General features: G+C 47.8%; 1 protein-coding gene across 1 annotated transcript in view; it reads left to right on the forward strand.

Annotated features, from left to right (window-relative positions):
* Nucleotides 1-586: 586 nt before the first annotated feature.
* PRICKLE2 (prickle planar cell polarity protein 2) overlaps nt 587-16742 on the forward strand; it is a gene marked incomplete at both ends in the record, with an annotated part of 102990 nt that continues 86834 nt past the window's right edge. The window contains 2 exons of the mRNA XM_080350368.1: nt 587-628; nt 959-1044. Coding sequence (XP_080206494.1) covers nt 587-628; nt 959-1044 — 128 coding nt within the window. The remainder of the gene's footprint in view (nt 629-958; nt 1045-16742) is intronic.

Below are 16742 nucleotides of genomic sequence, written 5' to 3' on the forward strand. Positions count from 1 at the left end.
ATTTCACGTGGCTGCGTTTCTCCTGCACGCTGTGGACTACATCTGTTCTCCACGAGGAGGGGAACAGAAGTCCAGCAGGAACCCGGGATGTTTGCTCCCTGTCTTTGCCTGTGCCAGTAGAAGCCCCGCACAGCACAGGCTGTAACGTGCTCAGAGCGGTAAGTCCAGCCCGTGTCCCTTCGGCGATGCAGACTCCCAGTTCTGCTCTTATAGAGCTCAATTCTTTATTAACACTCGTGACCTGGAGTGTTACGAGCGCACTGCACTGCCGGGCAGAGCCGGCCGAGCGCTGCGCTCCCGAGTGCGGCGGGACAACAGCCGGCACAGGCAAGGTCCCGAGGAGGGTCGTTAACTCTGAAGCGGAGTGATGACAGCAGGCGCTGTGGTGCAATGGAGCAGAGGGAGCCACCGGCCCGGGACGAGCCGGAGCGGGGGGGTGGCCGGGCCCTCCCGGGGCGGTGCCTGCCGGGCCGAGGGGCGGGGTGAAGGGGCGGGAGCGCCGTGGAGGGGCGGCCGCCGAGGGGGGGCGACCGCTGCCGCGCATTCGGGCTGGGCTCCGCTCGGCTCCGCGGAGCGTGGCGCTGCCATGTTCGCCCGTGGCTCCCGCAAGCGGCTCTCCGGCCGGTCGGTGAGTGTTGGGGCGGGGGGGGTTCCCTTCACCCCTAGCCTGGTGCGCACCCCAGCTCCGCTCCAACCTGTGGCTCCGTCCCGTAGCCCGCTCCGGCGGCGCCGCCGGTGCGGTGTGTGTGTGTGTGTGTGTTTCCCCGCCGCCACCACCCCCAAGCGCCCCTTCCTCCGGGGGCGTCCCCCCTCCAGCCCCGCCGTACTCCTTCCCCTTCTCCCAGCCGTGCGGATACCCACTTTCCCTACAAGTCCGCCCCTTTTCCCGGACGTGCCCCTGAGGCATCCCCCGGCCCACAGCTGGGGGGCCGGGACTGACCTCTGCGGTTTGTTGCAGCTGACGGCGTCGGGGGAGCCGGAGAGGGGCCAGCCCTGCAACACCTGCGGGGACCAGTGTCCCGGCTTCGCCCTGCACAAGTGGAGGTAAGGCCCGGCGAGACCCCTGTCCCACTGCCCCGTCCGCTGCCCTGTCCTCCCGAAGGCAGCAGGACCCGGAGAGATTCCCTTCCGGATCTCCCTTTGCAAGGTTTTGTGGCTCCCTCCCAGCTCTGTGTGCATCTGGGATGTAATTGTGGCTTTTTGGGAAACACTTGTGTTAGTCTTAAACGTGTTGCCCACCCTAGCTGGTGGTGGTAGAGACACGGGTGAGTTGGGTAGACTCACTGAGCAGCATGTAGCTGAGCCTGTGCCTAGTGCTGGTGTGGGGTGCAGCAGGATCTAGACCTGGGACTGGGGTAACTGGTTTGCTAATTACCACCTCGCAGCCAATCCGCTCCGCTCCCTGCCGCGGTCAGGGGCTCATCCTGTTGCCCCTGGTCCTGCTGGGGGCTGAAGCCACACTCACCTGGTGGGGACAGTCTCGGGTGGGAAGGAGGGATCAGGGCAGGAGGGAATCCGCTGTGTGAAACTCCTACCTGCCTCTATGACCCCGCAATGGGGTTTTTCCTCTCTCAGTGATGCCAAGCAGAGATTTAGCTATTAAAATGGATGAGGTGTGTGTAAGAATGAACAAGTCTTTTTGGCCATTTGGTGTCTCTTTACAAAACAGTGCTGGTGCCTATGGGGCATAGCAAGCCCTGGCCTCTTGCTGCATCAGCCCCTTCTCCTCCCCCAGTGTGTGCTATCTAGAAATGAGTTCCTGCTCATGGGTGATATGGGACTTGACAATATTAAATCTAGGCTGTGGGCTCCAGGAACTGGCGTACAGACTTAGTAGGCCAGGGAGCTCTTGGCGACCTTTTAACTTTGTTTTATAGTTATACCCTTTTTTTCTATCACCTGCCGCACTCAGCGCTCCTCCCGGCTTCTGCCCTACTTCTCGGAGTGTCATCTCAGCAGGTTAAGCACAGGTTCAGAGTGAGGAGAGGGACTGATTTATTCATGTTGAATTGTACCTTAAGCTTCAACCTTACAAACAGTCCTTCCTGGTGGCATTTGCTCCAGGGTGCAGTGGGATGGGGTCCGTGGGCTGAGGTCTGCCCCAAGGGATGTGCGGCAGCAGGTGGGGCTCACTGTGGGGCTTGCCGTGGTCCTGTCCTTCAGTCTGGCCCTCCACAGGTGCTGGTGACATGTCCAAGTGCATTGCGGCCCTCCTCAGACCTTCAGAAGGTGAAGGTGTCTCCTTCTCCCAGGCTGCAGGAGCTGTGGTCTCCTGACACCCTCCCCATGATCTGAATCTGCCACGTGTGCATTACTAGATTTATAAGGTCACCCTGAGTTGTCTTCTTTTCCGGGCTTATAAAGGCTTTCCTGAGCTGTTCCAGGTTTTCTCGCAGCTGAAGTTTGGGGTAGCAGGTGTTGTCACAGAGGCACTTCATCATGCTTAAAAGGGCAAGTTTCAGCTGTAGGATGTGAAGAAAAAGGGTTGTCACCAAACACATTTCTCCTCTGCTCCAAGGACTTATGAGGTGCTGTAGTTTGAGTTTTGTTATGTCAGAGGGTGCAACTATTCAACGGCTTTTGAAAAATTAAGTGAATTTTGATAGCATCCCTTTGAAGGCCAAATGGCCCATCAGAAGAGGCACCCAGCTATCTGGGGAGTGTCAGATGAGAGGTGGTGTCATGGATTTGTTCAGTCGTGCCCTCTGCACCAGCACCTTGTGCCAGATCCTGCAAAGCCCTGTGAGCCAGAGGAGGGGAGCAGGAGGGTCCAGCCTGCCAGGACCACCCGTAGCTGTCTCCTGGCTGCCCTTTTCTGAGGGACCCTGCACATGGGCAAGGAGTTTTTCTAAAACCATGTTGATTGTTCCAGCAGCCTTTTCTTGGGAAGGAAGGGGTTACCTGGCGTGGGGCAGGAGAAGGATGAGGGCTAAGTGGATAAGGGTGGGGGTCATCCCCCAGAGGCATTGCAGCTTGTGTGCTCAGAGTGTGCATCCTTACACCAACTTACTTTGCATTGGGGACTGGACAAGCTGACAGCCCTCCTGCATATGCATTCACATTTAATTGCTTTGATAGAAGACTAATTAGGCAATTAAAACAAAGGCAACCTATTTGCCAGAACACAATAGAGAGAAAGCACATTCATTTTTTACTAGTGAGTGGTCTGTTAATGCCAGGAACATGTAAGCAGGCAAATTTTTAATGGTAGTTTTGTAGGTTGAAAATGTGCTCCAGAGCCTGTGCCCTCTGCATAGCCAGTGTCTGCTGGGGATGCTCAGAGGTACCTTGATGTGCAGAGTGAGATTGGACAAAAAACAAGGGTTTTCGAGGAAATCTGCAGGTTAAGGATACAAACCCAGATCAATGAACCACTAGAGATTTGTGAGTCTTCTTATAATCCTTTAATAGCAGAGTTTTCTGATAAATGTAAATGGGACTCTTTTGCTTCAAATATGGGAACTGGTGATATGCTGTAGGGAGAAGGAATTCATAAGCTTGCAGGCACTGAAACCATTGCTGATGCAGGCGTTGTCGTATATGTAATTATGCAGGACTGTGTATTTTCTGGTTACCTGTGATTTTAGATGTGATCTGTGCAGCTATTCCATCAAGGAGGCAAATTGCTTTGTTAGATGCCAAAGATTTATGTACGTTCCCTTAAAAGCCACTTTTCTCAGATGGGGAGTTGGCTTTGAGTGTTGGTTGAATTTGTCATTCCTGGAAGCACATGCATACTTCCTGAGCCAGGGAAGCCACTCAAAAATAAATTACATTCAGCAAAACTGTTTTCAGAATAAAACCAGCCTGTGTACTGTAGGTGATGTGCAAAAAGAAGATGAAAGAGGATTGATAAGTAATTAAAAAATGTCTCTGGTTTTAGAGTTTGTCTTTGAATCTTCTTAACTTTGCCCTGAAATTGTAATCTCAAATTCAAGGTAGTGAGTGCATTATCTTGTAAAAATGTTGGCTTATTTAGTACTGCTTGGGGGTGGAAGCAAGGAACTGAAAACTCCCTGTGTTACAGATACAGTTAAACTGGACCCCACCACCTCCGTCTTACCCCTTGAAGCTCTTTGACTTCCTGTGTGCCACAGACTTTTGCCTCTTCCTGTAAGGCAGAAATTCAATTTTCAATTTTAAATCATTTAGCCCTGAAGAGGAGAAAGTAAGAGGTTTGTCTGGAAAGACTGAAGATTGAGTTCCATCATCTTTAGGCATGAAGTCTGTGAGGATGTGGCTATCAGCTTATAACTGGTGTAACCCCCAATTTCCCCTGGCCTGAACAGCAAAATGACTCCTTCCTCTAATCACGTCGCTTTATTTTATGGTAGGACGTCAGTAAAGTACGTAAGGACTGAAAAGTTCATCTGTGTGGGCTGCGGTCTGAAGAATGGAAATTGGGTGTACATAACCAAGTCCTCATTAATACAGGTCGATACTTGAAAGCTGGCTTTGTGTGGAAAAAGTGAAATCAAATTCAATAAAAATCTCCCAACTCCTTAGGAGCCCAGTTGCTGTTTTCTAATCAGATCTGCATGACATTAAACTGTGTGCAATTCAGCTTGTTAACAAGCTTTGGCATTAAATAAAGCTGTCACTGGAGTTTGGTGGATGAATAGCCATTAGGAGTGTCTTTTGCATAATGTCTTGGAGAGAAAAGCCTGCGAGGGAGGTGGTCTGGGAGGAGGGAAGGGAAGGGAATTTATAACCTAGTCCTGGTGCAATTAGTGTGAATATGCAAACCTTAAAGGTGACAAATGGTTGGCAGCTCTGGGAAGGCAGCGAGTGGCTTTTGCTGCTGTTAAGCCTACTGTGAAGAACTAATTTCAGATTTTCTCTGGCGAAGTCAAATTGAAGCCTTAGTACTGTATTTAAAATAGCGGATCCTTCGTGTTGGGAGATTGGCATGTGTTTAGCACACAGAAGTATGGTTTGTTTTTTCCTTGAGAAAGTCTTGCAAAAACCGATACTCTTGCAGTTCAACAGACCTTTCTGTTCCCTGCTCCCTACTTTCTCTTCCAATAACACTAGCTAAACTGCAAATGCAGGACACCTAAATCTTAAGATGGTGTTTGAGCTCTGGTTTGAGGAGGGGGGATGTACTGCCTGGTTTGCAAAGCCTGCAGAGGCATTGGCGTGTGGCTGCTTTCAGAGGGAAGGCATTCAGATGCTGTGGCAGATAAGATAATTTTTAAAATAGTGTCTGAAAACCATTGGAGAAGTCTTTGTTGCCATAGTTATTCTCGTGGCTTGCAGAAGCATTTAAATAACAGTCATAAACATGACATAAAGACTGGCTTACTGGGGTTGTAGTTTCAGTGTGAGATAACATTTTACATCTTTTCTTGGGGTCTCTTTTTTTCTGGCATGTGCTGTGTAACCTTTGTCCCTCAAAATCATGTTTTGGTACAGAGTAGATCTGATTCTCTTCATGTATTGCTGTCACACAACACAGTCTTAATATTGGTGGCATGTGTTTGTACAGAATGTAGTGCCTGGCCCTTATCTTCCAAGGTAAATATACATGATGGTTAACTTAATATTCAGTAATATTCCATATTAACAAGTGAAGTTTTAGTGCATACAATTGTTTTGATCATTTATTTGTTTCCATAACTCTGATCTCATCTTGCCTCGTCAGATGTGGAAGCATCTGCAAGGACAAACTTTTCAGCTTCTCAGGAGAGACCACCCGGAGATCCCAGATGATAACAGGATCAGCCCACAGGGTTGTGGTTGACCACTGGATCAGAAAAACCTATAGAAAAAGCTCAGCTGATGGACAAGGAAAAAGAGATGTGTGTCATGAGATGGTAACCTGGTGAATGAGGAGGTTGACCAGAAGCCAAGAGATTTTGTGGTTGCCGGGTGATGGTAGATAGGTCACTTTTCAACTCCTACCTCTGCCTTGTTGACTGTAGGCAGGGAGTTGCTAGTGACAGTGGATGTTTATTTTCTTTGCGTGTTTGTCCAGCGCCTGGTGCTCTGGACACTATCTGCTCAAGTGTGGTGAGCAATGCAAAATTCTCCGTATGTTTGCAGCCTCAGTCGGTGTTCACCTGGCACTGGCCCAGCCTGCAGGAGGGACATCCAGCAGGCACGGATGCGCATCCCGGAGCACCTTAGGGTCTCTGGTTTGATGCCCAGTGCCTCATCCAGAGAGCAGAAAAATAATATTTGTAACACAGCACGTGAACGAATAACATCAAATTCTGAAGCATTTGTTTCTACTTTCCAAAAAAAAAAAAAAAGTACAGATTATTGCTTCCATATGTTTTCAGCATTTTTCATAGGTTATGTATCTTGCACACACACTCCCAGCTTTTCCCTTTCATGAATAACATGCTTTGTGCCTCTCCTTTGGGATTCAGATATTCCACACTTCCTTGCATGTTTATTTGAAAGGCTTTGGAGATGTGAGAATAGCAATATCTTATCTAGAATGGGCTTCTGCTCACAGCACTGCCATGGCGACCTGTGCCGGACCTGGTGGGTTTTACTACATTATTCGTTTTGCAACGGGGAACCTACTGAAATAGGCAAAACTTGGCTGGTGCGGTCCATTCCGTTGTGGTCCATCCCGCTGCTCCGGAGGTGAGTCCCTGAGGGACTGCAGAGGGGCCAAGTGGACTGTGGTCCCCAGGGGACCTGTGCCTGTCCCCAGGGGTGGATGGGAATTACTTGTCTCTGAAAATGCTGTTGGAGGGGATGCAAGAAAATAAAAGTGGGTTTTGTCTGCCTATTGTAAAGCCTTTCACAAAGGGGCTGGAATGGTTAGCTTGTTTTTCTTGCTGGTTGCCGTTTTTGTTTGTGTTATTTTTGTGTGGTTTGTATGTTTGTTTCATCAGCAATTCAGAAAGTAAAAGTCATTCCCTGCCAGGTTACTCATTGTCAAAGTCAGTGTCCTTCAACCTCTGCGTCCTGAGTGGTTTGGGATGGGTGGCCGCTGTGTGCACTGAAGCTCAGCTCTGGTGCATGCACTTTATTGGCATAAATGACTTCAGGTGTCCTATTTACTCATATCTGCAAGATTAGACACTTGTGTGAGTGTTTGAAAAATCAGGGTCTACTATTTTCTTTGAGTTTTCAAGCCCTGTGGCAGGAGGAAAAGAGCAGGGTAACTAGTGATGGTTTGCGGTGCTACCACCGTTCCAACAGCATCTCTGCTGAGAGGCAGCTGAGCCATCAGGGTGGGAGTTTGGGTGGCTTGTAGTGTAGGGACCAGCTTCATCCTACCCTGGGACAATCTTGTCTTTTCATAAATGTCAAGCACAGAATTGCGTTTAAGGAACTCCCAACCAATTTTTTGGCCTGTCCTTTCCTCATCTTCATGCCCTGCTGCTGAAACAGCACTTAAAACAGACGAGACTGATAAGGTATCCTGTTTGTGTTGGCTGGGAGACACGATATCCACTTTAACAGAGCTTTGCAATGTTGGAGGCAGTGTTGTCCCTGGCAAAAAGCCCAAAATAAATTCTTTAATTTTTTGTATGCGATATACAAAAGAGCAGGTGAGGTATGTACTTGTATCCGGGCAAGCCCAGGGAGCCTGTTTGAAGTCCTTTACAAGCCACTCAGGATTGTATTGCAAGAACTCAAAGGAGTTTGAGACACTTCTTGATTAAATTTCAGCCGAACACAGAGCTCTAGTCTGCAGCTGCTGTAACTGGAGTTGCTCTGCTGCCGGGCTCTGCCCAGCTCCCTTGCAGCTGAGCTGCTGGCAAAAGCCAAAAAAGCAGAATTTCTCCTAGAGAAAGGGCAGTGTGGGTGCATTTTCTGTCTGTTTCGAAGCAGCCTTGTGTAATTCTACTTTTATGAATGGGGTGAAAAACCACTAAAAAGCTGCTGTGGGTTTTGGGCTAGTTTGAAGGGTTTATTCTGTTTCTAGAGTGATTGTGAATGACAGCAATGATGGAGGGGTCACAATGGGCAAACTCTGAATTCTGACTTTACCTAATATTTTACTTCTAGACTAAACAAACATTTTTAAAACTTGGTGAGGGTTTTTTTTGCACTGTATTTTTTGGAAGAATTTCTACAGCTGCTTTTTGGTATACCAAGAGTGAAATATTACCTGCCTGGTGTGAGTGAGTGGGGTTTGCCATCCCGAAGGCAGAACGGTGGCCAGCAAGTGCTTCAGCTGTGGGGCTGTGCTGCTGGACACCATGCAAAGCACAGCTCCCTCACCAAGCTTTTGGGGATGGAATTGGCCAAGACAGACCCACAGACCTCAGAAGTGGGATGGATTCACAGTGGGGATCTCCTTCAAGTAAAAAGCTGTTGGCACTGGAGGCTGCGGTAACGGATTGAGGTGCCTTGTAGGGTGTGATTTAGTGGGACGTGGTGAACTGATGTAACAGCTCAGGGCTGATGGATACAGAAGGTCCTGTGCACCCTGTGCATCCCTCTCAAGCCCAGGGTAATGAGTTTAATTGGATATTGAAATCTCTGCTGAGCTGGTGCAAGGAGACAGAGGAGGTGGGGATGAAGGGTTGCATCGGTCTCATGGCACACAAAGCCAGGCTGTCATCCCCGCCCTCAGCATCTCCATCTTATTGGGTTTTGCTGCCCTGCCACAGCTTCAGCCCTCTTGGTCCTCCTTGCTGGCCCCACAAGAGACCCTTGTGCAGAGTCCATTTTTCCTGCAGGATGCATCCCACCGGTCCCACCAAGCCCTGCATCCCACAGAGCCCTGGTGGTGCCACCCACGGCTGCCATCACCTGCCCGGGCGTGCGGCACGTGTTCGGCGGGGAGGCAAAACTCCTACTCCTTTAATAGAGGGTTTGCAACAGGCCTTTGTCACAAGCACAGTGCAGCATGAAAGAAAAAGCTCCCATCCACCAATTTGGAAAGAAAAGTGCATGGAGTGCATAAATGCTGGTACCCGAGATCCTCAGCTGGAGGGAGACGGGGTGCAGCTATTTGGCCGACGCCTGCCGGGTGCTGCCCTCCTCTCTGTTGCTCTCCCCTGTCGAGATCTGTTTAGTGCTTTCAAGAGTTTTTCTTGGGTTTTGTTCCCTTTCTGTTTGTCTTTAAAAAGTCGATCTGCAGTCTTTTATTTTTTTTCTCAAAGACATTCTTCCCCTGCCCCGCCTAGTAATCCATCCTTGTTACACCAGTGAGTCACTCTGCAAATAATCAATTGCATTTTCATTGTCTGGCTTGTAAGTCTATCACCGAGCTTAAGGATGGCTGATAGTATCAGCTGAGACCTTTGGCAGATGGTTTTGCAATTCACGATGCTCATTTGGAAATTTGCTTTTTTTCTCTGATGAATAATCTCCCAGCCATGGTGAGGGAAAGACGGGCTGGGGACTCTTCTCTGCGCACACAGCATCTCTGTGGTCACTATGTAATGTTGGAGGAATTTGTAACATTAGCAGAATTGTCTGGTGCGACGAAGACTAATTTTCTGGGTAAGCCTTGTGAGTATGGCTGTAAAGAGCCTTTTTCTTGTGGGCTGTTCTGTTCTTGCAGGCTCCATGCAAGCATCAGTGCAGCCCCGAGGCGGCCGATGGCCAGAGCCTTTCTCAGGTTCATCGATGCTAAGGCTGAGAGACGTCTATAAAATTCAGGGTGCTCCTTTCTGCTGCTGGAGAGGCCATTTTTTCTTCTGTGTGCTGCTCTTTGCTCTCCACAGGGCCCTGATGTCAGAGCTTAACACTTAGAGAGCTAAGTATTACAATTATTATTCTTAACGCAGAGGGAGGCACTTTGTGCTCAGCCATCACAGCAAATATTTCATCCCCTATCAATTGCCCTCGTGCAGATGCTACTGCCATGGTGATAAAAGACATAATGGCTACTCTTGCTGATAAGGGGAGTATATAAATACTATTATTGAAATCCCTATGCAGAGGCTGTGGATGGATGGAGGAGAGTCCTTCTCCCTGCGAGGGGTTTCTCTTGCTCTGGAGACTGTCGGGGAGAGAAGGAGCGCTCGTCCCAGCGCTTCCCGTCGGCTGCAGCTCCTGGCAGCTGAAATGGGAGCTGCTTGGCCACAGCTGTGAGTAATTAGTAAAAGATGTCTTCCCCCCCTGCTCCTTTCCCCTGTCCCACTTTCTTCCCTCCTCCTCTTCTCCTTGAAACCAAGCCATGGGCCCTGGGGGAGCCAGGAGGAAAGCCCTGAGTGGCTCAGGCTTGAGATGCTCCAGGTCACTTGGAGGCGGCCAGTGCTCGATGTGGTTGCTCCTCAGTAGCAGGATACAGGTCTAAGGACCCAACCCAACCTTGCGGGAAATGTACTGCAGCTGAGGAGCCAGATATCATTTAGATCAAGCCAACAAAAAAATATTTCCATGGCAGCAGTAACCATAGGAAACCTCCCCAGCGTGTCTTGGGTGGTTCCTGTTTCCTTGCCTTCAGCTGTTTGCTTTGCAAGCGGAGCAGTGGTTGCAAGCGTTCCGTGTCCGTGGTGCCACCAGCAGTGGCTGGTGAGCCCAGCTGTCCCCTCCACCGGCTGTCCTCAGGGGCCTGGCAGCCACACTCCAGGGTGCATCGCTGCTCCTGGTTTTCTCTTGCACTCTAGTTGGTAAAAAGATGCTTTCAGAGGCTTCTTTAGACACTGTTAAGTCTCAAAGCCACCTTTTTACCTCCTGTCAGCTCACAAATGCGTATTTGATCCTTAAATACCCAAGGCATGAAAGTGAATTGGCTCCCAGGGTCCAATTCTTCCCTTTCTATAGCGTCTTAGAAAGATGCTTTTATGTTCCCTCTGGCTCAGCTAGTGATGCTTGGCCTTCAACCAAGATGGGGAATCTAGGACAAGAATCCCTGAGAACAGCAAGATGAAAAGTTATAAAAAATACCAACATTTTGTTGGGAAAAAAATCTGGTAAAAGATTTCGTTTAAAAAGATAAGCTGGAATATTTTTGTTCAGCTTCACGTGAACACATTTACAGGAGGATGTAAGAGGAGGGTTGTTTTCCTGGGTACTGCCTCCTCTAGGAAATCCAAGCCATGAAGTGAATACAAATGCTGGAGGTTTTGCAGTGAGTCACTGGAAGGGATGGGGAACCAGTTGTGCCGGTGTGGCTGTCTCAGTCGGCAGCCAACTCATCATCGGATGGGGCGGCTGCATGGGAGCACCTAGGGGCCTGGGCATCACTGCAGACAGCACCCACGGGTGCTCTGACCCCCTCCCATGGCAGTACAGTGGTTTGCACACGTAGCTTTGTGGAGCAGATGGACCCTGCTTGTGGAGCCGAGGTGTTGCACAGAGACAGGTTAAAAAAAGGCGTCTCCTTCAGGAGCATGAAGCAGAAGGGAAAAACTACCTCATGATGCCAGTAACTGGGAGTTTGATGTTTGCGTACCACGCGGCACTGCTCTGTCCTCCCTGAGCTGTCGGGTGCTCATCATGGCAGGGTTTGGTCCATGGGTGAAGACCTGGTTGGTCTTTGACCTGTCTGCCTTGGGTAGAGGTGGATGGACCCCTTTGCAGAGATGCTGCTGGGCTCATCTTGTAACCTACCCTGACACTTGGCAGATGATTCAATCCCTGTTTTTGCAAACCTCACAACTCTACAGAAGTCAGGCTTTTGTTTAATACTATACAGCGTTTGAAGAAGTGGCAGTGGGGCAGGGACAAGGCTGACTCCCTTTCTATTCTTGCCTGCCAAACAAATGGGAATGTTCATCACAGAGCTGTGACTGTGCCATATTAAATCTGCATTCAGTGCCATAAAGGCCACGTGCTGGAAATGCAGACCCTTTAAATGTCAGATTTGAGGAGAGCTGGGACGTGAGAAGACAATAAAAGTTAATATTCTTAAGTCGGGTTTGTGCAGTGTAGCTCAGATTTTTAATATCGAAGGCATAATTTATTACAAGATATAGCAGTTTCAAATACATGTATTTGAATATGTTTTAATATTATTTTTCTTTCCAGTAGCTGCCTTACAAAAGAAAAATGATTTTGTGTTACCATGTGACAGTTTCAGCTTGTACTTCTAATATCTGTGATCTGCTGAAGTGTGAAGGCTATCTGATAAATGCCTGAATCATAAAGCTATATTGTTTGTTCTAATTTCCCTTTGCTGTTTTCAAACATATAAATAAAACATTTTCACACCATACCCTGTGCAGTTCAAGCCCAAACTATTTACTTTCTGCTGATGCAACCTATAAGAGGCGTTGAATCTTTCAGCTTGACAGGGGGGATCTGGTGGCATTAGTATTGCGTGTTGTGCTCAAAATGATCAAACGTAATTTTAATAAATATTTTGTCTGAAGTAAAGTTATAAAAAAAATACTAAATCTTCTTTTCAAACAAATCTTCTTTTCAAACAATGGAGTATTTGTCTCCTTGTACAGCAGAGGGCACTCGGCATCGCCAAGATGGGAGGCTGCTCCTTGGAGCTGCCTGAAGGGAAATAAAAAATCACTGTGCTTAAATTATATTTTGCAGAAATGAAATACTTTGTGTGTGTGTTTGCTTATATACGTGTGTGAGTGTGTATATAAAAAGATACAGGGTGGCATATATATAAAAATAATCCCAGCACATAATATAAAACTCAAATATTCGCAGTGGTTGCTGAAGTTGGATGAAGCGCATGTTGTGTTGATTAATGCTCAGCCTGGTGTTACGCTGAGCTTCGGCGGGGACTGAAGCATGCCAAGAGGGGAAAACGAAGAGGCCCCAACTAGTGAAGGGTTGCAATCTTCATTTTCCTTGCAAAGATGTGAAGTCTGGAGCCATCTTATGAGGCCGGGGACTACCCCAAGTTAAGGAAGGGTCTTGAAAGGTGGATAATATCAGGATATGCGAAATGATGAGTCCTTCCTTCCAGAAAAGAGGCAGCACATCTGGCAGCCGGGGGGTTTTGTGCTGCAGTTTGCAGTGCTGTGGTCTCACAGCACCAAAGCTGGTGGAGTTTCAGGGCTCTTGGGAAAGTCCTTGAGATAATACTCATCCCCTCCTTTAGAAGTTATCAGCTGTTTAAGGAAACTTGAAATAGTGAGTTGGATGGATGGGGCAGGGAGCAGCCCCAAGCCCATGGGCGAGGCACAGGGCTGGGTGCTGGCTGGAGCGTCCTTAGTTGGAAAATGAAGCTGTTGCTTGCTGGTGAGGGACCCCCTTCTGCAGGTATGAAGATGTGTGCTTCGTTGCCCAGGGTCAGTCATGGAAACTGGGACCTCACCTTGTGTAAGGTTTTTCCAACAGAAATGGATGACTTTTTTTTTCTTCTTTCCTGTAGCTAATTGCACAGAAATTACCAAAGCATGTTTTTCATTGAGCTCCTAATGCACCTTGTGTTTCTTTCAAGAAGGAATAGAGAATTCCAATGCCGAATCTATGCATGTTCAGTTTTTGACTTTGCCATAGCACTGTTAAAATATCCAGGGCAGCTGGATTTTGTGCTGCGCTTTGGTTGATGTGTTTCCTCGTGAAACTGTAAGATGCCATGCTGAATTTTCAGATTTTAGTCATTAATTCAAGAGGAATTCAGATTTCTTCTGTCTCCCCCAGCTACTTAATCTGAATCTCTCAAAGCATTACTCCTGCAAGGGGCTGCAAGTGTCAACACTGATGTGTAAAATATGGGGCTGGTAAAAAGAGTGAGAGGGCATGTGGTTCAAGATAACCAGTTTATGCAAAATACACAGCTGGGTAGATTTTGCTACTGAGAATCTGTGGACTGTAATGATCAGAGAAATATGGAAATGTTGAAGGGGCCTTATAATAATGGCTGCTAATTAAAATGAAATGGATTTGGGTGGTAGGGAGTAATCCAAGATTACAATAGTAAGGATTTTTAAAATAGCCCCTGCTATTTGGGAGGGCAGCAGAGCTCCTTGTTATAGGGCTTAAAATAGCCTCTCCACAGGATTGTTGCAACCAGAGTTCACCTTTGCCTGGTTATTTCACAAGAGCTTGGAACAGCTAAGACATGAAATACGTGAATAATTTCAAGGGTATAAGCTGGCCTGCGTGCTGTAAAGCACCTTCTTACTGGGATAAAAATACTGTTATATTGATCTGCCCAGATAATTGCTTTTCTGGAGATCTTGCCGGACCTGGGCTCTGGGATGGAGTGTTTTGTGCCGTTATGGTGATTCTTGTGTTGCACATTTTGGAGCTGTGAGAACAGCTGGGTGCTGCCACTGCCAGTTAAATGCTCCCACCTGATGGGGTTGATGGGGTGGGAGATGTTGGGGGAATGCAACTGGGAATGAACTCTTGCAGCTCTGGGTTTGGGACCAAAAGCAAGATGCAACACCATAGCTGAGACTGCAGAACCCCAGCTCTGCCCCACCAGCTCCAGTTCTTGGGACAGGAGCAGATGTGTGGAGCCAGGCACGTTTCTGCTTGGTTTTTCCTCTCTTGTAAGGCTTTGCTGGTCTTTTTTCAGCACTGGCTGTATCATAAAGCTCTGACCTTAGCATACTGAGTGCTTCAGGCACCCAGCTCCTTGGGGAATGTTGGTTATAAAATGTTTTGCAGGAGGTTGTCGTCATTAGAGGAGATTTGGCAATGCGTTGCTTGAAAGTCTGTGCTCATGGTTGTGCTGGAGACCGACGAGCCTTAGGACTCACCTTAGCCAATGTCAATAGAAATGAAACTACTTAAATACACAGTTAAAATATGTTGTTATGTTAGCATGTGGACCTCCGTGCAAGATTGCTCTTTAACTGTAGCCATTAAAGGACCCCCATGGAAGGGTTAGAGAAGTCTGCTGAAAAAGATGAAAATGCCCAGTCTTAACCTCTTGTTTGCTGCCAAGTGGATTTGGGGCTGAGGTAAAAAGCACCTGGTTTGGGGGTACTTCTATCCAAAAGCTTGTAGAAAGTAAGAAGAAACAGGTTAAAAACATGTTGTATGCTTCCTTTCAGGTGATGAAATCTAGCTGGGCCATCTGCTGGCTTTTCTCTTCTGAACTTTTGTGTGCGTTGCCCAAGCCATGGTGGCCGAGAGGGTTGTTATGGATGGCAAGCATGTCATCGTGGCTCAGCTTCTCTGTCTTCCTGGGCTTTTCCAGATGATGCAGGAGCTCAAGTAGTTCATAAAAGGAGCAAGTAGCCAAATGGACCAATAAAAGGACTTTGTGGAAAGGCCTAGTATATTTTATGAAGAAAGAAATGGATCCTCTAACGTGAGGGTTGTGTCTTGTAAAATTTTGCAGGGCTGCTAGTGCTGTGAAATGCTGGCTTTCCGCTCCAGCTGCTTTCTTCGAGCACACACAGGAACTGGCTAAACTTTCTTTTTGGCCTGAGCTCTTCGGAGTTTAGGGTGAAATCCTGGCCCTGGGGAAGTCATTGGGAGATGTGCCATGATTTTCCCAGGGACCTGGAAAGTGATCTTCGGTGCAAAACCTGTGATGACAGCCTTTGAATGAAAAATGTCTGGCCTTTGCAAGGCTTTTTAGGCGAGGTAAAGTACAGCTTTACATCTTCTTAATGCTCTTCAATGGCAACAACTGCAGCCAGAAGGCCAAAATTTGGCTCGACGGTGGTTCTCGCTGGGAAGTACCTTTGTGTGATCCAGGAAAAGTTAAGCTGTTTGGATGTGTGTGATGGATGAGTTTGCAGCAGCAGGATGGTGAGTGCACTCATGGGGTTTCTAACCGTGGTGACCCGAGTGAAATTTCAGCCCAGCACAGAGGGCAACTGCAAGGCTGATCAATGATTTAAATCTCCCCTAAGCTGTTTAAAGGGCTTGAAGTGGCCTGTGGCACAGGGAGCTCAGGTGGCCAGTTTGGGTGGATTTCATGCACCATCCGTACCTGCAAAGATCTCATCTCCTCATGCTGCCCTGAAGCCCATAGGATGGGGATGCAGCAAATGAGGCACAGCATCCTAGGAGGCTCAACTCCTTCATATCATTGAAGGGACAGGCAAAGAGCTACAGGAAAGCAGAAAACAGGGATCTTGCTACGGATTCAACATTTTATATGTCTGTGAAAAGAACTGTCTGCAGCTTTGGCCTTGATGCTACCCGACCTGTGAGATTTTTTTAACTAAATCTTTTTAGTATTCTACCACTGCAGTTTGAATTTATTCCGATGGACTGCAGAGATGTGGTGGTGTTCAAGCTAGGCTTGAATTTTTTAGCTGATAAAAATTTGATATCATTCTTCTGTCTTGGCCCCAAAGGGCAAAGCTGCAGAGCTCATCTAATCTTATGAGATCCATGTATTTTTGATCCGAGGGTTCCTGAGAATGGTTTCTGCTGTTCCCAGACTTTAAAATGGGGCAAAATCCCGATTTCCAACCTGCAGTTAAAACTTGGCTTCAAATTCAGTTTCTCAGCTCCTAAATGCTGAGCAGAAATAAATTTTGGACTGTGTCCTCTCTGCAAAACGATGATGTGTGCTGGTGCATGGCCTTTCACTGAGCCAGGGTTGGTGTGACCCCAACTGCAACCAACTCTAAGGGTCCAGATTTTAAAGAAATGGAAGTCTTTATGGTTGAGGAGTGTTACCTTTGGAGATGGCTTGGTCATTCCCAGCTCTGAAGAGCTGTTTGTACTGAGCTATCCTCCTTGCTGGGGATGCTCAGCTCCCGTTCAGCTTCATGGGAACGTGGCGGTGTCTCCTCTAATGGATAGTGATGCTCAAAAAAATAGGCTGTGGGGCTGGATGAGGTGCTGTGCTGAATGCCATGCTTTTGGCTACCAGGCCCCTACCTGCGAGCTTTCTCCAAGGTGAAGGTTGTTTATTTCTGCTGGAGTTTGGCTGCTGTTTTTGCTTTCCACACAGCCACCTTTTGAGGGAATTGATGGTTGGTTTTGGC

Source organism: Nesoenas mayeri, assembly GCF_963082525.1.
Source record: "Nesoenas mayeri genome assembly, chromosome: 10".
In the NCBI taxonomy this organism is placed as follows: domain Eukaryota; kingdom Metazoa; phylum Chordata; class Aves; order Columbiformes; family Columbidae; genus Nesoenas; species Nesoenas mayeri.